Source organism: Microcaecilia unicolor, chromosome 6 (genome assembly GCF_901765095.1).
Source record: "Microcaecilia unicolor chromosome 6, aMicUni1.1, whole genome shotgun sequence".
Lineage (NCBI taxonomy): Eukaryota > Metazoa > Chordata > Amphibia > Gymnophiona > Siphonopidae > Microcaecilia > Microcaecilia unicolor.
The window spans coordinates 45,818,867-45,842,877 of record NC_044036.1 but is presented as its reverse complement, the minus strand read 5'-3'; the positions used below and the strand labels follow the sequence as shown (position 1 = coordinate 45,842,877).

Genomic DNA, 24,011 nt, shown 5'->3' with positions numbered 1-24,011 from the left:
AACTGAACGCAATACTCAAGGTGCGGATGCACCATGGAGCGATACAAGGCATTATAGTATTTTCGGTCTTATTCACCATCCCTTTCCTAATAATTCCTAGCATCCTGTTTTTGTTTTTGGCCACCACTGCACACTGAGCAGAAGATTTCAGCGTATTATCTATAACGACAACCAGATCTTTCTCTTGAACGCTGACACCCCAACCCCCAAGGTGGACCCTAGCATCACGTAACTGTGATTCGGATTATTCTTTCCAATGTGCATCAGCTTGCATTTGTTCACATTAAATTTCATCTGCCATTTGGACACCCAGTTTTCCAGTTTCCTACGGTCTTCCTGCAATATTTCACAGTCCACACGTGTTTTAACAACCTTGAATTTTTTCGTATCATCTGCAGGTTTGATCACCTCTCTCGTCGTCCCAATTTCCACTAGTACAGGTCCCAGTACAGATCCCTGCAGCACTCTACTGTTCACTTTCCTCCATTGAGAGAAATGACCATTTAATCTTACCCTCTGTTTTCTGTCTAATAACCAATTCCTAATCCACACCAGAACCTTGCTTCCTATCCCATTCTTTAATTTTCGCAGGAGTCTCTCATGAGGAACTTTATCAGAAGTTTTCTGAAAATCTAGATACACTACATCAACCAGCTCACCTTTATCCACATGTTTATTTACGCCTTCAAAGGATGAAGCAAATTGGTGAGACAAGATTTCCCTTGGTTGAACCCATGCTGACTCTGTCCCATTAAACCACGTTTGTCTACGTGTTCTATAATTTTATTCTTTATAATTGCCAGCACTGACGTCAGGCTTACCAGTCTATAATTTCCCGGATCACCCCTAGAACCCTTTTTAAAAATCGGCGTCACATTGGCCACCCTCCAGTCTTCAGGTACTATGGACAATTTTAATGACAGGTTACATATTGCTAACAGCAGATCAGCAATTTCATGCTTCAGTTCTTTGAGTACCCTTGGATGTATGCCATCCAGTCCAGGTGATTTACTACTCTTTAAGTTGTCAGTTTGATTCAGGGTATCTTCCAGGTTCACCGAGATTTCTTTCAATTCCTCCGCATCATCACCCTTGAAAACCATTTCCTGTACAGTCAGAACTCTTACATCTTTTTCTGTAAAGACAAAAGATGTACAGTATCTGAGAAATTCCGCCCTAACCAAACCAAAAATTTCCCATTGTTTTGGGTACCACAGGCTTGATCAAAAAGAATTTCCAAGCACACTTGGATACATTGCCTATATAGGTTGTGTCTTAGAATTCCAGAGGGAAACTGTCTTTGGCAGAATGCAAGTTCTATGGTGAGCATTAGAAGTAAATCTGAGAGCCCGAGCATATTTTACATACCCTGGCTTAGGAGTGAAGGTCATTCCTGTCATAAACTAAACTATTTGATGAGCATTTTTCAGAATACTGAGAGAATTTTAAAATAATCCAGAAATTTAATTTTGGCACCAACAAGAAAGGACTTAAAGATCTGGGTTGCCTATCACTTTATAAACTACAGAATTATTCCGCTTTGTTGCCTTCTAATCACCCACCTATCTCTCCCTGTTTCTCTCCCTCGCCCCATCCTTTCTCCTTGAGACTGTCATTGGAATGCTTTTATGTTCCACTTACATATTCTGATATTGTCATCTTTTGCTTGTACTGTTCTGACCTGAGGAAGAGGTTTCTGGCCTGTCAAAAAATGTGTCAAGTCAGTACAATAAAAAGGTATATTTTTTTTAACCTTTAAAATGGACTAACATGGCAACCACATTACTTTATCCAATGCCATGTAATGTAATATTAATTTTCTAAAGCATTCTACAGCATAAATGTACCATACTGGAAGTACCTTCTCCCAAAAGAATAATCTTATCAGTAGGAGAGCAGCAATTATAGGCAACCATGTGTATAAAATTGTGTGTATGTTATGATAAAAATTCATTACCATTTTATGGTTGTTCTCACTAATGACTTCATTATTTCATTTGTGGAAGCATTTATTGGCAAGAAAATGTAGCAAAATATTTACATAGTATATTCCTAAATACAGCTTATTCTGGAATTCATTTCAGGATTAATGTACATAATTACACTGTTGTCATTGGTACTATTAGATTTTGTCTGCAAAATAAATTGGATTGCCTTATCAGAAATATTAGACTGACAAAGTTCTTATTTTAACAGTGCCCTTAATCTTGTAGTGGCTATTTAAGTTGTTGAGGTCTGTGAAATGATTGCAGAAAAGGCTCATATTAAAATGCCTCTTTTTCCTCACCATTTAGGGCCTAGAAGTAATGACATGAGCCAGCCAACATATGCTGGTTTTGAACGGGATGTATTCAGGACAGTTGCAGATTATTTTCTTGGCCTTCCTGAGCCATTGCTTACCTTTGAGTATTATGAACTTTTTGTGAATGTCTTAGGTATGTACATAATATTTTGTTTTGAATTTCAAAAAAGAGTATTAGAAAGTTGCTCAGTTGCTATCAAAATATACTGCTTTATAGTCATTTACTGTGTGTTACTATACAAAATTCAGCTTCTTTTCCAGAAGGAAGGAATTCATGAGCCCTTTTTCCCTCTCCCCTCGCCAGTAACTTTTCTATTAGTGTCATGTCTACAACAGTGTTTTAGCACATGTCTGGGATCCAAGAGGATTCTGACGGGGTGGAGATTTTATTTTTTTTATTCATATATGGGCGACACATGAAGGGCAATTCTATAGTAGGTTACCTGATAAGAGCCTATTTTATAAAGAAATGGTGCTTAATTTCTCTTATAGAACGTTAATCTAAACAGGTATATATGCACCTGGCATTTAGGCTCAAGCACTTAGGCCTGCCACAGAGCTAATGTAAGTGTTTAACGCATAAGTACTGCAGATAATCATGTAATGTCACATGGATAGGCTTGAGCTCCACTCATATGCACAACCCCTTGCAATTAAGCGCTTTGTAAGTGATGCAGGTATTTACAGAATGGCGCTTAGGTGGAATTTTGGCAGTTAACATGCATATGTACACATACGCACATAAATGCCATTATTCTAAGCCCCTGATGGCGAACCTATGACACGCGTGTCAGTACTGACATGCGTAGCCATTTTCGGTGACACGCGGCCGCATGTGGCCGCATACAGAGAAGCAGTGGAGTTCCTTGCTGACACCCGGGGCGGATCGCCGATGCGCCCCCCCCCCCCCCCCAGGTGCAGCGTGACCTCCCCCCCCCCCCCCCCACCCCCCCCCCCCCCCGGTGCATGTTTACCCGCTGGGGGGGGTGCCGTGTGCGCTCCTATTGGTTCCCTCCGAGTCCTCCGCTTGTTCCCTCCCTGCTGCTCCCTCTGCCCCGGCCGTTAGGGGATCTTTGACCTCACTTCCAGCCGGCGGAGCAGAGAGCAGCGGAATGCCGTGGGGGACGCATCTCTGAGGGCCCTGTGATCACCATTACCAGCAACCATCATCCAAACTACTGTTCTGGGGTGTCGTGGATTTGTAATTGACCATCATTACTGAGATAGGTGAGGGGGAGGCTGGGAGAGGCGAGGGCATGTGCTATGGGTGCCGTTTCCCGCCATTAGAAATAGCGGCAGCCATCTTAATTTACATAAGGTGGTCAGTTAGGCTAGTTAACCCCTAATTGCCTGCAGGGCTAACAGGCTATCTATAATTCTATCTTCTGTCACTGCCCCCCTGATGGAGAACCCAAAAAATAAAAAACAAGGTTAAGTAAAGGAAGTGGTAGTAGCAGTAGCCGACCCTTTCAAGAGACATGGACCGAGATGTATGGCATTATAGAAAAAAATGGCAGATCATTTTGCGTTCTATGTACTGAAACGGTAGTAAGCAGAACTTGGAATATAAATAGACATTTTGAAACTAATCATTCCCAGCTCTTAAAAAAAAGTGAGGATGAAAAGAAGGAATACATTTCCAGGCAGCTACACTTTTATAAGAGCCAAACTAATTCCATCCTTACATTTGTAAAAGGTTCTACAAATTTAACATCTGCAAGTTTGAGCATTGCTCACTCCATAGCTCAGCATGGAAAAGCACTCAGTGAGGGAGGATTTATTAAAGAAACTCTCCTAAGATGTGCACCAGTTCTATTTCACGATATGCAGAATAAAGATGCAATTATTAAGAGAATATCTGAGTTACCAGGAAATTTGGAGTGCCTGGATCCGATTACCAGACACTTTTAGCACCCTGAAAAATATAGCAATGGCTTGCTTGGGCTTGAAGTGTACAAAATACCAACCTTCAATTGAAGATTTAGCCAATGAAATTCAGCAACAAAAAAGTCACTAATAGGCAGATTAGTTAAAGAATTCCCCCTCCCCCTCACTTATCTTAGTTCACGGCACCCCACACAAGTTAAATAATATCAAGACCAACAAAAGAAACCGACTGACAGATGAACAAAGAAGTCACTAAGTAGGTAAGTTAAATAATTAGTTTTTGGTTTATTAAATACAGTTATATATTACAATTATACATTTTTGTTATTTAAACTATGAATATCGCGAAATTATGGTTTTTTTCTCGAAGTGACACACCACCCGAGTTATGCTCGGTTTTTTGGCGAATTTTGACACACCAAGCTCAAAAGGTTGCCCATCACTGTTCTAAGCATTACTCATGTATTAGGGCCTATATTATAGAATCCCTCCTTGGAGCCTACTTTCTAGGATGCATTAGCACTATGTGGCACTTCTTGCATAAACTATAGGCCAGTGTTGTGGACATGAAACATTACATGACCAGAAACTGTTGCACTAAACCTAGCAATAAAAATCTGGAGCTTTTAACCTTTCCAAGTTCGCAGTGTGTGTCATAGAGGTTGGCCAAACCTGTTTCTGGAAGGGAAATAAAGCTATAACTTGTTAGTGTAGTTCATTATGGTCTCCCTTCTGCAGATTTCATGAAATAACGTAACTGATCAAGTTTATGAAGCATATTCTACAATAATTTTCTCCTGTTTCTCAACCCTCTCTTGGAGGCACACCGAAGCCAGTTTTCAGAATTATCACAACCAATATGCATGTAATAAATTTGTTTTCATATCCTGCTAGACCAGTCCAGACAAGTCAGTTTATGCTCCCCAGCCAGCAGATGGAGGCAGAGACCACCAACAGGTGTCATCCCTAATATAAGAAATACTACAGCCCTAAAACTTGCCAGTATTCTCTTCCTCCAGCAAATGATTGTGCAGGGGTTTCAGGAGACATTATATACAGACAAATGTACAGCTAATAAGTATATGTGGCCATCTCGCTAGGGATGTATTATATCCATTTGCTGACCAAGTTCACTACAACCCCCTATCTGCTGATAACAAGGACTAACCATTAGAATTCCATAAAGTATAATGGTTTATTTAGCAAAATAATTTAGAGACAGACAACAAGTATCAGAAATAGTTTCTTATAATTCTTATAACAGTGTCAAATAGTATAACTCGTACCCCCTTCTGGCATTATCTATCCCTTATTATTTGAGTGATCACAGAACTTAAACCGTATGACCTGTTGGTGTCAGCACTGCTGTCAGGGTGGTTTTTAGCCAGATGCTTAGGTGAGTTGCTTTGGTTTAACCCTGGGTCCATCAACTATATACTGAGGGAGGCAGAGATAAGAACAGCCATTCTGGGTCAGACCAACGGTCCATCTAGACCAGTATCCTGTCTTCAGCAGTGGCCAATCTAGGTCACAAGTACCTGGCAGAAACCCAAATAGAAGCAACATTTCCATACTACCAATCCCAGTGGCTTCCCCATGTCTGTCTCAATAGCAGACTATGGACCTTTCCTCCAAGAACTTGTCCAAACCTGTTTTAAACCCAGACACACTAACCACTGTTACCACATCCTCTGGCAACAAGTTCCAGAGCTTAACTACTCATTGAGTGAAATTATTTCCTCCTATTTGTTTTAAAACTATTTCCATTTAACTTCATTGAGTCACCCCCTAGACTTTGTACTTTTTGCAAGCGTAAAAAATTGATTCATTTCTACTTGTTCTACACCACTCCAGATTTTGTAGACCTCAATCATATCTCTCCTCACTAGTCTCTTTTCCAAGTTGAAGAGCCCTTAACCTCTTTAGCCTTTCCTCATATGAAAGGAGTTCCATCCCCTTTTTCATTTTTGATCACTCTTCTTTGAATCTTTTCTAATTCTGCTATATCTTTTTTGAGATGGCTGTAATCTCTTGATAGGTCAGCTGTTTTGCCTTCCAGGCCCTTCTTTGGTGCATGTTTCATTTGAGGAACTCTGAGGAAATGAATTCAGACTTTGAGTCAGGTGCTGTGAGGCCCCTGAGATTTATCTCCATCCATGGGAGGAGTAATAGGTTGCTCTCATTTAGTGGTGCAAGGATGTTTTGTAAGGCAAGAATACCGTTAATGTAGTTCATAATCCCTGGGTTGGCTTACAGTCAGACTTTGGAGTGGCCATAAGTTCTATGATGAGGTGCAGGGACCAGTAAATTATATGGAACCCGAGCTGCAGCAGGCAGGTTGTCAACTCTAATCTTCTCTAGCGGTGAGTAAGCGAGATGGCACTCTACCGTTGCAGAGCCCATGTCTGCCAGCTTCTGGGTTCTAGGGAGTAGTTGTCTCTTTTTTTTTTTTTTTTAAGAAGGTCACTAGGGAGATCTCCGCTTTAGCCCACTCAGCACTACTAGAGTCCTTCCCTTCAGGTTTTGAGTGGACTTTGAGCCTTAATACATTTCAGAATGGTGGCTGGGCTGAAAATAGAGGGAATTTGTTTTGATGTGAGGCTATTCGGTTCCAGGAAGAGAACGTCAATGCAGGTGTGTGCAGAGTGCTTTTAGGGTTAGAGCACCCTGGATGGTAGCGCTGAAAGTCCTGTTTACTTCTGTTTCCATCTCTTGGGGTTCCAGATGGAAAGGCCCAGCACATTTTGGCACAGGCTAAATTGTTTGGTGTGATACAAGTTGAGCAAGCTGCCTTTACTGCTTCAGGCTATTAATTTCACCAAAAACTGCAGACAATTTCTTCAGCTCATTGGCTCCATACCAGTGCCCCGGAAGTGGATCCCTGCCCCAAGACCTACATGAAATACAATACCTTAAGCAGTGCTCGCTGTCCTGTTGGTTGCCTTGAGCATTGTGGCAGGATATTTGGTTATCCCAAGCCTGCCTAGAGGACCCTCCATCAAAATGATAGATTCTGATTAGCATAAGGGCATAGTCTTGTTGCCATTCTATTGGGTAGTGCATACACTGTGGAACTTCCTGGCCGGTTGGCTAGTGTGAACAGGAGTGTCCTCCCCTTACATCAGGAGTGGCAATCTGTCTGTAAAATCTTACATTAACTCACAAAATGCTTTATACTGAATCTCCTGCCTACCTCTCTTCTTTGGTAATCCCTTATACACCTTCTCGAACATTGTGCTCTCTAAACGATAACAAACTGGTTCTCCCCCATCCCTCTAAGATGGGAATCAACAAGATCAAGTACATTTTACTTCTTATCCCCAGCACTTTGGAACTCCTTACCGCAGGATCTCTGCCTTGAAACTTCCTACACCACTTTCCGCACCCTTCTAAAGACTTATCTTTTTCAACAGACTTTTTAAATATAACTATAAATGATCCTGTGATGAGAGATTCAGGAATTGCTAGAATGTTGGATGTAATTATTTGGCTGGCTGTCTTTTTAGCATTACTTATGTATTTAGCTTGTTAATTCTTTCACGTCCTGTATGAGTGAAAGTAGTTAGCTCTTTCCTATCATAATTTGGTGTTCTTTTCTAGCTGTATGCATTATTTTTAATTTAATTTTTTATTAATTGTAAACTGCTTTGATTTGGTCACAACTAAGCGGTATATAGCAAACTTGATAAATGATAAATACATGCCACCTTGAGGACATCCAATAAAAGGTGGAAGTTTTAGTGTTCTGTGGTAGTACCAGAAAACAATAGGCTGTACCCAGAGACACATTACCATTTTAAGGTCCATATTGATGGCTATTTTAAATAGTGTGGGCGAATGAAAGCCTGCTTTCCTCAGTCAGTTTCCTGGAGCTAAGAGAATGAGAGTTGAGATTCCGAGAATGCCGGGGAACACTGAAGTGACAAGGTGGCCTGGCCTCCTCTTTGAGCATGATATATGGTAGCCTGAGAATCACCCAAATCTGCATTCACAAAAGATGGTCTGAAGGCATGAATCCCTGTGTTTCACTGTAGCCTTGGAAGTTTTGCCTTTTTCTTCCCCATGCCATGCTTGGCTCGAGTTTTCCATAGGGGAGTGCTGTCTTCCCCCTCCTCCGCGGCAGGTTTAGTCTAGTTAAGTGCTGCTATGGACCTCAACTTCAGGGGATGCTGGTCTTATTTTTTTTTGTGGGGGGGGGGGGGGGGGGATTGCAGCCTGGCCCTGGAGAGGGGAAGGCTTTTGTGCAAAGGCTGGGTACCAGGACTTGGATGGGCATAAGCCATTCTTTACTCTGGATAGTGTGTGTGTCTGGCATGCTTGGGGTAAGTCGCAGTGAGCATCGTGACTTGTTCAGTAAGCAGATCCTCCTTTAGTCTGGACTTTTTATCAGAGATTACACAACAGTGTCTTGGTCTTCAATTCTCTCTTGGTCTTCAGTTCTCTCAAGTAGTGCAAGCTACCACTTGCTGATTATAGGAGCTGCAGAACAGGTTTCTTTCTGGCAGTGCCCCAGGGGAGGCCTGCTGTATGTATTTTCCTATGTAGTTCTCCCCCTCCCCAGTTGCTCAGTGGGGGAATTTGTCTGGGTCCTTGTCACCTTGGTACAACCACCCTTGGCACCATCTTCCCCAGATTGATCTCGATGGTTTGCACTGATGGAAATTTCTAGGTAACTATCTGTCCTGTGGGCCTTCAACCCCAAGAAGATCCCCTTGTGTGCAGGTTCTTCTTTTTTTGTTGCCCCCCCCCCCCCCCCCCCCCCCCCCCCATACACACACACACAAACGTCTCCCTGAACAGTCCATTTTGTGGTCTAGGAATGTATATTCGTTGTGCTCTTTGAGCAAATCCCATCTCTCAAGCTTACCCGCATGGGGCAGGTTAGTTCTATGGATAGTCACATTTTGGTTGCTCTTGGGCCTTTATTCCAGTGTCTAATGTTAACAGTTCTTTTCTTTTGTAAGGGGAACTAGCTCCAAATCTGTAATATTTGGTGACTTTGTATGAATCCACAAAAACACTAATAGTCTCTCAAAGAACTCTTTCAGGTGCTTGGTCCTCTCCTCCCTGCCATGAAGAAGTAGGTGATTTCCTGAGCAAAATACAGGGTGTTAACTGGTGCATAGTTGCTCTCCTGCTTGACCTCAGTAAGTTAGATTTTGAGTTGAGAGAGATGGCAACTTGGAAAGGTGCTGTTCATGAGTGCCTTGTCTTCCTCCCAACCAGGGGCCCTAAAGCTTTGGTACTTCCTACCTATCTGGACTGGTCTAGCAGGATGATAAGGAAGGTAAACTTGTTCTTGCCTGCTAATTTCCTTTCCTTGGTTCCTGCCTGACCAGTCCTGGAAGGCTGTAACTTCAGGGCATTCTCACGATATCCATCGGTGCCTGTGTTGGGCCTTCACAGTTTTATTCTTTACGGGGGTTCCAGTAAATTGTATTCCTTGTCCTAGGAGGTTTAGATTCCTGATGGTTAGTCTATAAAGTTGCTCTACAATGGCGACATCTAATGTTGTGCAAGTGTTTGAGATTTGCAGTGGTAATGGTGCGTAACCCTAGCAGCGCTAGTAGTAGTAGTATATTGGCAAATTCCAGGGCTTCATCGTTCCTTATACTGAAAATCAGTGTTCTCTGTCTCCATCTTCTGGTTGAGGAGCATAAACACATTGGTCTAGCAGGAATCAAGGATAGGAAATTAGCAGGTAAGAACAAATTTCACCATTTATTGAGAGATCCACTGTATGCAAATCTATTATGCATGTTCTTTGTGGTAATCTTGAAAACCTAACTGGCTAGATGTGCTCCAGGAGAAACTTGAAAAAATATGGCCGGCCTTCCTACCAGCTTGCTGTGGTTTAGATTTCAAGGTGTCACCAGATTAGCAGAGGATGCCAAGCTGGTAGGAGGTAAAGGACTGTCCTGCTATTTTTAGCAGGGGGAGCCTTTCCAAGAGAGTCTTGGGGGGAAGAAGATTGCATGTTTTTGAGGGGTAGAGTCAGGGAAATCTTTCTGGGGGGGGGGGGGGGGGGGCTGGTGGTACTTAGAACTTTTTTTTAAATTGGAGTTTGAGGCCGAGTATATGGCCTCCCCCATTAGTTGTGGATCCAATTAGCATACTAGCAGTTTACTTCTACTCTCTCTAACAGGAACTGCATTTTAATATGCTAAATAGGTCTATTGCATGTTAATAAAGTCATACGCTTGCAAATAGACCTGTTTAAATTTTAAATGCACTTTCATGGGCTAAATAGTCACATTCCTTATTCTGCTAGAAGTTGTTCCACCCTACCAGCAGATGGAGGCAGAGAACCTGAGCTTTCCAGTGACATCTGTAGTATAAGGAGTGGTGCAGCCTGGAAATTGCTAGTATTTCTCTGCCTCCAGCAGATGGAACAGATTGGACTGATGCAGCAGGGTTGTTTTGGAGGCTTAACTTCCTTGGGCACAATCTGCAGCCTGTGTCCTATAGATGAGTCCTTAGCTGCATGGTATATTAAGGGATTGGTCCAGAAGCATTGCCATGAGGAAGGGGGGGGACCTGGGCCCCCTCACCTTCGGCTCGGGCCCCATCTGCTGTAATGGCTGGCGGGGTTGCCAAGCCCTGCCAGCCGAAGACGATATCTGTGCAAGTCCTGCCTGTGCCGTCTGAACAGCACTTAAGTCAGCAGGCACAGTGACTGAACTGATCATGTGCAGGAGTGCCAACATTGGCAGATGAAGTGTGCCGCTGACTCGAGCATTGTTCTGGCAGCACAGGCTGGATGTGCAGGAGACGTCAACTGGCAGGGCTTCGGTGGGAGGGGGGTAGAATTTCTGGCTCCCTCAGTCCATCTTTGGGACCCCCCCAAAAATGGACTCTTGGCTATGCCCCTGGATCGATCTACAGACCTTTGTCCGATTGAGCTTATTTTCCTCCTCAGCCCAAGCCGTGCACAAATTAAGGAACATTTTTTGAACATAAATGTCTTTGAAAGAAGGGTGTGATTAAATTACATATCATATTTATATTGCATATCTAGCAAAATAAATTTAGGATGAAACCACTTCGGAATCTTAAGAGGGGGTTTTTAAAGACATATTTTAATATGTTATTTTGCACAGAGATTGCACTGAGTTGGTCTAGATTATTAGCAAAATACTTATGCTATAGAGACAATATAGAGAATTTAAGATCCACTTTGCACCTTGCATGGCTGAGGACTTCTGTCCATTCTTACTTGTAATTCTGAGGTTTTTATCAACATAATCCTCACTGTTGAATAGTTGAATTTTGCTTTACATTGCTAATACACAGCCAGATCTTAAACACATACTGTATTTTAAGATCAGTGTGTTGGGATTGGATATTGCTAGGATCAGTGTGTTGTTTGAAAATTGTATATTGCTAAGCATGCACGTGGTCTTGAATGTCAGCCATTGTTTTTTTTGTTTTGAATTAATGCTTTTGTATGCTGCTAACCAATTTACTGCAGTAATGTCTGATGCTTGTTACACTCTTTACTTCTTTTGTATTTCCTTCTTGAGCACTTTCACACCTCTTTCAACTCAGTTGTTTTGTTTCATTTTCTGATAGTTTATGTGTGGCTACATACAGTTCCAAATAGATGCAAAGGGAAACGTAAATTCAGAGGAGGCTTTGGTCCACAGCCTACAAAGCACTACAACATGAGCAATACAAACGTTTCAGTCTACAGAATGCCTTCTACTTAGTTTAGTTCACAGAGAGAAAAAAGAAGAAATGACAGATAGATGCTGTTTTTTCAGAAAATCTAACAAATGATCATGAACTTCAAAAAGGATACAGCAGAAAAATACAGCAGTTATAATTCTGGGTGTAGAAGGGTCAGTGCTAATGACATAATGGGAGGAAGCTGTGAAAATCTTTCAGTCACAAGTGGCAACTGTAAATCACATCTCAAATTTAGACCAAGGTGCTACTCATCGAAAGGAATTGCAGAAGATAATTTGAACTTTCGTAAAACAAGAAGTCTAAATATTCTCTGTCAGTCTGAACCATAATAGCCATCAAATCAAGGTAATGAAGACCAATCTGGATGTAAGTCGAATTGGTTCTTGACCTTTGTTTAGACAGACAGAGGCCATAAATTGTCCAGTGCTTATACCAGTAGAGCCTTTAGAAGGAGTGTACATGATCCAGAATTATAGAATGGACAACATGAATTCAATCAGCGACGTAGGTCACAAACGTAGAAAGAGTGTTTGTAGAATAAATACACCAGTTGCAGAAATCACCGTAAAACCAAATGATATAGTTCAGCCTGAACAGAGGAAACTGGATGGGACAATGCAACTTCTATAGATGAAGACAGCTGCTGAAGTCTGATATAGCAGTTCTCAAAAAACATTACCCAAGCACTGTGAACTTTCGAAAATCTTGTGCCCCAGTTTCTTACTGCCAACTACCACACAAAGCTGCCATGTCACACAAAGTAAGGTTGATGCATGTTTGCATGGAGTTACTGGCTTGTTGTACTAACTATGTGCTGTGCTTCCCAGTTTCATTTGCTAACTGTTAGTTTTTAAATTGTTTTAAGTGGGGTAGCGTGTTAAGGTTAGGAATAAGTCAGATATTATTTAACACTAGGAAAGAGGGCCCGTTCTCAGAGCAATGACACAGCGCTAGCTTTTTTTGGGGTGGGGGGGTGACTCACATACAGAGACAGTGGTGATTTTCCTGGGCTGCCCTGTGGCTCGTCGCCGTTGTAGCTGTTCGTGCGCCGCCGCTGTTGTGAGCGTTGTCGTAGCTCTGTGTGGGTGGCGATTTTCCTGGGCCGCCCTCAATGTCATCGCGTTTGGCGCGGGGCGGAGCACAGGTACAGTAATAAACTCACCCTCGTTTGCTCCGCCCTCGATGTCATGACGTTTGACACGAGGGCGGGGCCCGGTGGCTTCACCACCACGAACCTGAAGGAACTGAAGTCAGTGGCTTGGCTTCACTGACGTCAGTGTCCTCAGAACGTTGAGGGTGAGTTTTATTATAGTAGATGGGCAGCTTTTTATTTTCTGCCCCATAAATTAAAGATGCTAGAAATCTTACCTAACTAATATTGTTTTTGTTTCCACATCTTTTCCCTATTAGAGCAGTAGTTCCCAATCCTGGTCCTGGAGGCATCCCAGCCAGTCAGATTTTCAGCATATCCACAATGAATATTCATGAGATAGATTTGCATGCAGTGGAGGGCATGCATGTAAATCTCTCTCCTGAATATCCTGTGGATATTCCTAAAAATCTGACTGGCTGGGGTGCCTCCAGGACCAAGTTTGATACCACTGTATTAGAGGGCAATTTCCAAAGCCATTTTCTGAACATAACAGAATCTTGTGGCAGTAATGGTGGTCTTGAAAAGAGTCTACCCCCATCTGTGCCATACCTAGGCATGTAGTAGTTCTACAAGATGCATAAATTTTACTTGGCAGATGCTTGGGGGAGGGGGCAGGAGCACACTTAATTGCCTACGCTTTTGGTTTTTTTTTCCAAAGTATGTGCTTAAGTTTACATGAGAGAATATGCACACAAATAATAAGAGCAGATTTCCAAATATAGTTATTTCTGAAAATTCAGAAGAAAACTGTTCCTATTGAAAACTGATGTAAAGTCTGCAGATAAAAATTACATCCAGTCTTATAAATAGCACACTTTTTTTATTGTCGAGTAAGGTAGGTTTTTGCCCTTTTTGCAGATTTTATGCATTTTTAGAAAATAAAGAAATTTGTAAACCTTACCTTAACAAATGCAGTTTTAAAGTACACAGACTAATTTTCTTTCTTTTTTTTTAACAGATCTTCTCGAGTAGCTTTTTATAGCACTACCGCTACAGTGCCATATTCTGTGTGCACTAAGTGCAAAAGATACATTTTAAATAAAAATTTCTTAAATGCTAACACATTTCAGTACATCAAAAGATACTTTTGGATTGATAACAGTGGTTAACTAAAGTTTAACTTATTGAGCTGGTAATTTTAACCATTTTTTTAAAAACTTGCCTCTCTTAAAATGTTGAAACCAATATTCTTGACATGAGTCTGAGAATCCAGCCTTCTCTCCCAAGTTTAAAAAGAGCATTTTGGCAAAACACTGAGTTGTTATAACCATAATGTTAGATTTATATATCTTAGTATATAGCAAATCTAACATAATTTAGTATAAAAAATATATTAAAATTATTTATATACTGTACTGAATTCTCTAACTTCTAGGTCTACTACAGCCTCACTTAGAGAGAGTTGCTATAGAAGCATTGCAGCTGTGCTGTTTGTTGCTTCCACCACCAAATCGTAGAAAGCTTCAACTTCTAATGCGCATGATTGCTCGAATCAGCCAAAATGTTGATATGCCACGACTTCATGATGCAATGGGAACTAGATCTCTGGTAAGGAATTTTCTTTACTAAAATCTATGTATAAATCAAATGTCTAATGCTTGTTGGTATGAAATATGACTTTAGGGGGAGGGGTCTCAATAATTGAACTCCTATTAATCCTTAAAGTTTAAGAGGGTCTTTTACTAAGGCGTACTCACGTTTTTGGGGGGCACTAAAATTGGGGTGAGCTAAACGTTAGAGATGCCAATGCATTCCTATGGGCATCTCTAAGGTTTAGCATGCCCAAATTTAGCGCGTGCTAAAAACATGAGTGCGCCTTAGTAAAATACACCCTCAGTTTGTAAGACGCATCAACAGCAATGTGGACTTCATACAGGAATCAGAATTTGATTCCCAGAACCAATTATTTAAGATCTAACCAGACGATGCTAGAGACACTACATGGGTACTATGTACAGCCCCTGGAAAAGAAAGTAGTAAACTCTGTCGGTCAAGCGTGACACCTATTAATTGGCTTAAGAACATACGTGTACTATTTTCTGTGGGTCAGAGCACTGTTATATAATGGAATGGGAATAAAAAATGTAGATGGATTTGGAGAAAAACCTTGGGTAGCTATAAATAGTTTTTTTACCATGCCTTATACCCAGTTAGGGGCAGGTTTTTTTTTAAGCTGAAAATCCAAAGCAGAGAGAGAAGCTACTCGGGCACATGAAACAATGTGATGTACTCTTTCAACTAAATAGATTTGGAAGTTTAGATTAGATAAAAACATAAGAAAAGCCCAGTTGGTCAGACCAAAGTCTGTTGAGCCCAGCATCCTGTTTCCAACAGTGGCCAGTCTGGCCACAATTCATTTCTCAAAGCTTTTTCCAGGGATGGAGCAATGGCTCTCCCAAGTCTGTACTGGTTAATAATTTGTTTGGAGGTTTTCCTTCAGAAGTTTTTCAAAGCCTCTCTTGACCTTGCTGTGCTTAGTTGCCTTGACCACCTCCTCTGGCAACAAATTCCACAGCTAAACTATATGCTTCATTAAAAAAAATTTTAACTAATGTGCTTGCTATCATGCAACTGCTTCCTTTTACTTTATTTTTCTAACTGATTTCCTCATTTTATCATAGCCTCACTTCTTAAGTGGCAGGGGAAAGGAAGAAACAGCACCAAAACTCAAAAACGTATAAAATCAGGTGTTAACTATATATGTTTGTAAATAAGATGTCAGATTACAACCCAATATGGCCATGTTTGCGCCCAAGGCTGCATCAGGACTGGAAAACAAAAATGCAAAATGATAACTGGAATAATTACATAGAAACATAAAAACTCAATTTATGAAATCTCAATAGATAACTCAGTACAAAATGGCTAACAAAAACTCATACATAAAGGGGCTCATTTTCAAAACAGAAAAAATGTCCAAAAAGTGAACTTTTTTAAAATGATTTTATTTTTTTTTGCCAAAACATCCAATCACTATTTTCGAAACCCATTTTTAAGACATTTTTCTATGCAGTTCGTCTGCAGTGCATCCAAATCACAAGGGAGCATGTTGGGGGCAGGATTTGGGCATTCCCAAAAATTGGATGTTTTTCTGCCATAATGGAACACAACAAAAACATCCAGGGCTAAAAGTTAGCTGGTTTGGTCTAGAACTGTTTCAATCACGCCTAAGTCGCAGAAAGCTGCCCTAAATAAACAGATGACCAATGGAGGGATTAAGGCATGACCCCTCCCACACCCCAAATATTTGAAAGAAACAGTATATACCAGCCTCTATGACAGCTTCAGATGTTATGGCCAGTCCTATTAGAACAGCAAGCAGGTCCCTGGAGTAGCCAAGTGGACAGTGCAGTGCACTGTAGAGATGGGAACCTAGGCCCTATCCCACTCATACACTTGTGATGGAAGGTTGAGCCCTCGAAAACCCACCAAAAACCTACTGTAACCACATATAAGTGACACCTGCAGGCGTGCTATTGTAGTGGTGTACAGTTGGGTAAAGTGGGTGTTTGGTGGGTTTGGAGGGCTTACCATACAATATAAGAGGTAATGGTGAGATGTGTACCTGGGACCTTGTTTATATGAAGTCCACTGCACTACTCTACTGGGATATCTGTGTGACCAGTCTACTAGGAATGCTGCCCCCCCCCCCCCCCCCCAATACATCCCAATGACTAGGTTTTATGCATTTTTCCCTTTTTCTTTTTTTTTTAATGGTAACAAAAGAAAAATGCACTAAGCCAGTGGTTCCCAAACCTGGCTCTGAAGGCACCCCAGCCAGTCAGGTTTTCAGGATGTCCACAATGATTCTCCAAGGACAAGCAGGCTGCTTGTTCTCACATGTGGGTCGACGTCCGCGTCTGCCCAGGAAATGGCAAATTTTTCCCAGCAAATTAAAAAGTTTTGCCAGAGTCTTCTGGCGCACATGCACGGAACGACTTCCCGCCCGTCACGTGAGCGTGCCTCTTCAGTTTTCTTTTCTCCGAGTTGAGGTGCGGTAGTTTTTTTTTCTGCGCTCCTCTCAGGCCCAGGAAAGGGTCCGCAAGTATTCACTATTTGCTCCTAAGTTTTTCTTTATTTTATTTATCACTTTAAAAAAAAAAAAACAGTTCCCATAGTATATTTTTAGTTTTGTCCCTTTTTAAAGTTTCCTTTGTTTTTTCGACGCGGCCGAGTTATTCCCTTATATTTTGTGCCCTTTTTCTTTTAACAGGCACAATCGCGTCTTTTGATTTCGCCGAAGCAGTTTCCCTTCATGTCATCGAAGACACCCAGCAGCTTCAAATGTACTCGTTGCAACCGGATCATCTCAGATACCAATACCCATGCCTGGTGTATGCAGTGCCTTGGCCTGACCATAGCCCAACCGCTTGTAGTCTGTGTCTTCATATGAAGAAATGGACCCAAGCGTCTTGAGAAGCCCAACAAGAAAAGCTTTTTGGGGCTCGGTCCGGTCCTTCGACATCGACTTCAGTACTGAGGTCGGCATCGACGTCTGGAGGAGAGGTAATGGCTGCTGAGAGACCAGCTCGTGCTGGGAGCAGTGCCAGTGCCATCTCATTCCATCTGAGTCTCTAGAGTACCTGGGGGTGATTTTCAACACCGGGCTGGGACTGTGTCCCTGACAGAGGCACATAGGCTACGTCTCCACATGAAGGTGGAGAGTAGTTGGAATCCGGCGCCACAAGCATGGGATTATGTGCAGGTGTTGGGGTCTATGGAGGCCACATCGGATGTGGTTTTGTGGGCCAGGAGTCACATGCGGCTCCTTCAATTGTCCCTGCTCAAGCAGTGGTCTCCACTGTACGGAGATTACCAAACCCGCATGCCGTGGTTGCTAAAGGCCAATTAGCAGTGCAGTGGTGATTGACGCCAGAATGTCTCTGGAGGGGTTTTCCCTGGGCAGCGCCAGAATGGATGGTAGTGAAGACAGATGTTTGCCTCACTGGTTGGGGAGGCCATTGTCAGGGGCATGTGACCCAGGGATCTTGGTCCCCAGTGGAGGCGTCTTGGTCGATCAACCACTTGGATATGTCTGGCTCTCAGGGAATTTCTGGGCATCCTGTGAGGGTGCCCTGTGAGAGTGCTCTCAGACAATGTGACAGCAGTAGCATATGTGAACAGACGGGGAATGAAGAGCAACTCTCTGGCGAGAGAGGCAGAATTGCTATGCCTCTGGGTAGATAGGAATCTCACTCTACTTTCAGCGCCTCATATTTCGGGATCAACCGATTTGCAGGCGGATTTTCTCAGTTGCCACGACTTGGATCTGGGCGAGTGGCAACTCTCACACTTGGCGTTTGAGCAGATCACAGCCCAGGGACCTGTTACTGGCTACTGATAAAACATGCAAGTCGTTTGGAATATTGAGCTCCTCCACTCCATGGAGTGGAGGAGTGGCCTAGTGGTTAGGGTGGTGGACTCTGGTCCTGGGGAACTGAGGAACTGAGTTTGATTCTCACTTCAGGCACAGCTCCTTGTGACTCTGGGCAAGTCACTGAACCCTCCATTGCCCCAGGTACAAATAAGTACCTGTATATGTAAGCCGCATTGAGCCTGCCATGAGTGGGAAAGCGCGGGGTACAAATGTAACTAAAATAAAATAAATGTTTAAGAAACCATTAAAAAGGATTGAGGGATCCAAGATAGCGGCAGACACACCTTTGAGCACGTCATAAATAAATATTTTGTTTCCTCCACACTTCCATTTTTAGCCTTCCTTCTTTCACTAGTTACCAGACTAGACTGACAAAACTTGTTTGGCTCCAGTGTCAGTAGGATACAGTTGTCCCGTTAGGTGATGATGGTCAGCTATTAAAGCCAAGAAGTCAAGACTACTGTAGCAATTCCCCTGAAAGAGGCAAAATATTAGATCAGATGAATAGAAAGGTTTCTATAGTGATTCTGGTTGCTAGAATAGTGGCACTCCATATGTATCATAGTAAGTGAGGGCAGAGGAAGACCTGTATGGTCCATTCAATTTGTTCAATAAGTTGACCATGGCATAGCTTACTCATACAATGTTGCGTTATGTTTTTTTCCAATATTCTAGCAACCAGAATATCATTATGGAATACTTTTCTATTCATCCAACTATTGCCAATTGGCTAGCAGACTATGCTCATACTGGTCTTATGTGGCAAGATAAAAAGCAAAGCTTGCAAAGTCAGAGCCATGGCAATATCAATGCCCCACCTAAAATTTGCTTATAGAGATCTGTAAAGCAGTAATTTGATCTTGTATTCTTATTTTTCATATCCCACTATTCCCTAGGTAATGTATTTCAGAAAAGACAATTTAGTCAAGCAGTTTTAAAAAGTCTATTTGTATAGGTGTTTCAGCTTTCACACCAATTATGAGCACAGTTTGCCATCAGCTTGGTTCTAAGTCATTAAATGGATCCCTTGTTCTCTTGAATACTACTTTAATCCCAGTTTTCTCATGTGTGTTTCTCAGCAGCCCTCAGCTTGGGAGTCCCCCAACTTGTGTGACTGATTCATCCTGGTCCATAGAGAAAGTAAAATGTGCTTGCCTGTAACGGGTTCTCTGTAGACAGCAGGCTAAAATGGCCACACAATCCATCTTACCTCTTTGCGAAAGAGTCTATAGGACACTGCCCTTCCCCTTAAGAATACTCCCTCACTGAGTCAAAACTACCTTAAGCCCCATAGTCCCAAAGAGGAAGTAGCACAGGAGGGGTGGAACCAGGAGGACAGCTGCCAGGAAGTATAAAAGGCAGGATCAGAGTTGAGTTATAGAGGCCCAGAAGGAAGCAGCAACATCCCAAATCTACCTTTCTACCCCTGATATCTCACCTTGCATCCAAACCAAAGTTTCAGCGTGCTTGTCTGACATTGCTGCCTGGATGTCTCAACGCCACCTGAAATTAAATATGACCAAAACCGAGCTTCTCATTTTCCCCCCCTAACCCACCTCCCCGCTCCCCCCGTTTTCTATTTCTGTTGATGGCTCTCTCATTCTCCCTGTCTCCTCAGCTCGAAACCTTGGGGTCATCTTTGACTCTTCTCTCTCCTTCTCTGCTCATATCCAGCAGACCGCCAAGACCTGTCGTTTCTTTCTTTACAACATCCGTAAAATCCGCCCCTTTCTTTCCGAGCACTCTACCAAAACCCTCATCCACACCCTTGTCACCTCTCGTTTAGACTACTGCAATCTGCTTCTTGCTGGCCTCCCACTTAGTCACCTCTCCCCTCTCCAGTCAGTTCAAAACTCTGCTGCCCGTCTCATCTTCCGCCAGGGTCGCTTTACTCATACTACCCCTCTCCTCAAGACCCTTCACTGGCTCCCTATCCGTTTTCGCATCCTGTTCAAACTTCTTCTACTAACCTATAAATGTATTCACTATGCTGCTCCCCAGTATCTCTCCACACTCGTCCTTCCCTACACCCCTTCCCGTGCACTCCGCTCCATGGATAAATCCTTCTTATCTGTTCCCTTCTCCACTACTGCCAACTCCAGACTTCGCGCCTTCTATCTCGCTGCACCCTACGCCTGGAATAAACTTCCTGAGCCCCTACGTCTTGCCCCATCCTTGGCCACCTTTAAATCTAGACTGAAAACCCACCTCTTTAACATTGCTTTTGACTCGTAACCACTTGTAACCACTCGCCTCCACCTACCCTCCTCTCTTCCTTCCCGTTCACATTAATTGATTTGATTTGCTTACTTTATTTATTTTTTGTCTATTAGATTGTAAGCTCTTTGAGCAGGGACTGTCTTTCTTCTATGTTTGTACAGCGCTGCGTATGCCTTGTAGCGCTATAGAAATGCTAAATAGTAGTAGTAGTAGTAATCCCATGGCATGCAACTTCATTACCTATGTGTAAACTACAGTCAGGTAGGCTAAGTCCAGTTTGGAACCTTGCAGACTTGTATTTTGACCAGGATACTTGATAGACTGCACTGGTAACTTGAGAATCAAGCCAGGGAAGTAGAATGTTCTATTGTGCCAAGAGACAGGAATGTATGTTGTGTCCCTGCAGGAGCAGGCCTCCTGAGGACATTGTCACATTCAAGGATTTTGCTTTGAGTTTACCTTCTTCCTCCCTATGACTTTAAACAGGATCCCTTCCTTGTCATCAACAACAGATGAATCCATTAACTGATGGGTTGTATCCGCCTACCAGCAGGTGGAGATATAGAACACTGAAAGACACAGTGACTCAGGACAGCCAGCCCCTTCTGCCTCAGTATATCTGTATCTCCCAGCAGGTGTGGACGTCCCTTTAGCAGCTCCTGGATTTCTGCCTGGGGAGGCTCCTGTGCTTTGCCAGTAGAGCGAGGGTGTTGTGGCTGGTGGTGCCCACTCTAAAGGCATACTTGGTTTTGTTCCCTGTCCCTGCCTTACCCCATACCCCCATCCTTCCGGAGTCCCTCTGTTGCTGCCTGCCTCCAACTTTCCTCACAGTGTAAAAAAAAAAGTGCACGCTTGTACAGCGTAGCTATTCTGTGGCTTTCTCCAGAGATTCTGGTACTGTGCAGCATGACCGGAGCTCGTTCACTCTGTCTTCTGAGGTGAGAGTGGTGCCCAGCTCCTCTGGGGAGGTTCCCGCGGACAGCGTCCTGTGCGGGGTAAGTTTTGGCGCGAATACGCCATTTTATTTCTATATTCTGTCCAGTCGGGCGATGGCTGCTGAAGGAGTTAAGCGCTGCTTCCGCTGTGGTAAACGCAGGTCAGCAGCGGGGCTTTGAAGTAAGTGCTCCTTAGACGCTCGTACTAGTACAGGCATGGCAAGCGGTGATTCTTCCCGCTCAATGGAGCTGGCAGCGAGCGCCATTTTGGAAGCGCTGCATGACTCGACCCTCGCGGTTGTGGAGGAGTCTGAGTGCAGGGGGATGCCTCGTTCCGAGGCTACTAGAGGAGCTCCTTTCTCTGCTTCGCCTAATTTGGGGCGGAGAGCCAGGGTGAGTTCTTCTCCCCGGAATTTGTGCTGCTAATTCACAAGGCCTTTATTTTAAAAAGAGCTCTGCCGGAGGTGGCTGACGCTTCGTTGCGGACTGGATTCCCGCCCGGTTTTGATAGCCCTGTGGTGGCTGCTGATGTTACTTCTTCCCCCGAGGGTTGGACTGACGCTAAACGTAGACGGTTAAATTCCCTGTCTGAGAGTGGCGTTCATCTCTTTCCTCCTCCTCTCCCCCCCCCCCCCCCCCCCCCCCCCGCGTGGTCTGGCTGTGGGGAGTCTGAGGGATCTGGCAGGCCCTCATGGACGGATGATTCAGTCAAGGATACTTGTTTGCCACAGGATTTGGATGATCCTAAAGCGGTTCGGATTTTCCACCACGACGAGCTACCAGCGCTCATTTCTGATGCCTTGCATGCCCTTTCTATTGAAGATCCGGCCAAGGGTGATGCCTCCTCTGTTAATCCTAGGATGGCTAGTACTAAGAAGCCTGCTAGGGCTTCTCCTGTGCATGACTCCATCCAAGAGCTTATTTCTGCTCAATGGGCTGACCCTGATGGGCCTTTGAAGGTGGCCAGGGCTATGGGTCAGCTTTACCCTCTGTGTGAAAATCACTTGGCCCCTTTTGGGATGCCTAAAGTAGATGCGTTGGTCACGGCCGTGACTAAAAAGACCACTCTCCCGGTGGAGGGAGGAGTCGCTTTGAAGGATATGCAGGACCAGCGGCTAGAATCCACGCTGAAGTGGTCCTTTGAAATCTCAAGCCTTTCCTTACGGGCGGCTATTTGCAGTTCCTATGCAGCCCGGGCCTGCCTTTCCTGGTTACAGCAGGCGGTTGATCAGCCCGAGGATGGTGCGAGGTCCCTCTCTGAGGTTGGCCCGCAGATGGAGTCTGCCCTGTCCTTTTTGGCTGATGCCCTTTATGATCTGGTCAGAGCTCCAGCTTAACAGATGTCTGTGGTGGTTTCAGCCTGCCGCCTTCTTTGGCTACAGCATTGAGCAACTGACATGGCCTTGAAACAAAGGCTGGTGAGGTTACCCTTTCAGGACCTTCTGCTATTTGGAGAGGAGTTGGAAAAGATTGTTAAAGACCTAGGGGACTCTAAATCCCAGCGGTTACCTGAGGATAGGCAGAGGCCTTCTTCCAAAAGTCCCGGTTTTCCCTCCTCTTCCAGGCCACGTTTCCGCAAAGCTCGCAGGTATCGCCCGGGCGCTCTGCTGGGTTTTCTCAACGTGCTTGTTTTCAGTGTTCCGCGGCGGCCAGGCCAGGAGTTCAGGGGCATCCTCCACAATGATGGGACGCTGGTCCACTCTTCAATTCCTGCAGTAGGAGGGTGTCTTTCCCTCTTCCTCGAGGAGTGGACCAAGATTTCTTCGGATCAGTGGGTCCTGGACCTGATCAGAGAAGGTTACCGATTGGAATTCGGTGCCCCGGTGAGAGGCGCATTCGTGGAGTCCCGATGCGGCACTGCCATCAAACGGGCGGCGGTAGAGGAGATCTTGCAAGTCTTGCTGCAACTTGGAGCGGTGATTCCGCTGCCTTCCGCCAAACACTGCTGCGATCGCTACTCCTCTATTTCGTGGTGCCTCGAAAAGGCGGTTCCTTCAGACCGATCCTCGACTTACGCAGAGTCAACGAGGCCCTAAGAGTGCGACACTTTCGCATGGAAACCCTGCGCTCCGTCATTGCGGCGGTACAACCAGGAGAGTTTCTCACATCTGGACCTCAAAGAAGCGTATTTACACATTCCTATTTGGCCCCCGCATCAGCGATTTCTCCGGTTTGCTGTTTTGGGCCAACATTTCCAGTTGGGCCTTGCCTTTCGGTCTTGCCACAGCTCCACGTACCTTTTCCAAGGTGATGGTGGTGGTAGCTGCTTTTCTCAGGAGAGAGTGTATCAGAGTTCACCCTTATCTCGACGACTGGCTCATCAGAGCGGATTCGGCAGTCGAAAGCCGCCTTGCCACAACCAGAGTTGTTACAGTTCTGCAGACTCTGGTCTGGGTGGTCAATATACCCAAAAGTCACCTGACCCCCTCTCAGTCTCTCGAGTATTTG

At 43.9% G+C, this 24,011-nt stretch overlaps 1 protein-coding gene across 1 annotated transcript in view; it reads left to right on the top strand.

Annotated features, from left to right (window-relative positions):
- Positions 1-24,011, top strand: part of DEPDC1 (DEP domain containing 1) — a 101,828-nt gene that overhangs the window by 54,618 nt on the left and 23,199 nt on the right. Inside the window, exons 7-8 of the mRNA XM_030206014.1 lie at positions 2,295-2,435; positions 14,407-14,579. Of these exons, the coding sequence (XP_030061874.1) occupies positions 2,295-2,435; positions 14,407-14,579 (314 nt within the window). The remainder of the gene's footprint in view (positions 1-2,294; positions 2,436-14,406; positions 14,580-24,011) is intronic.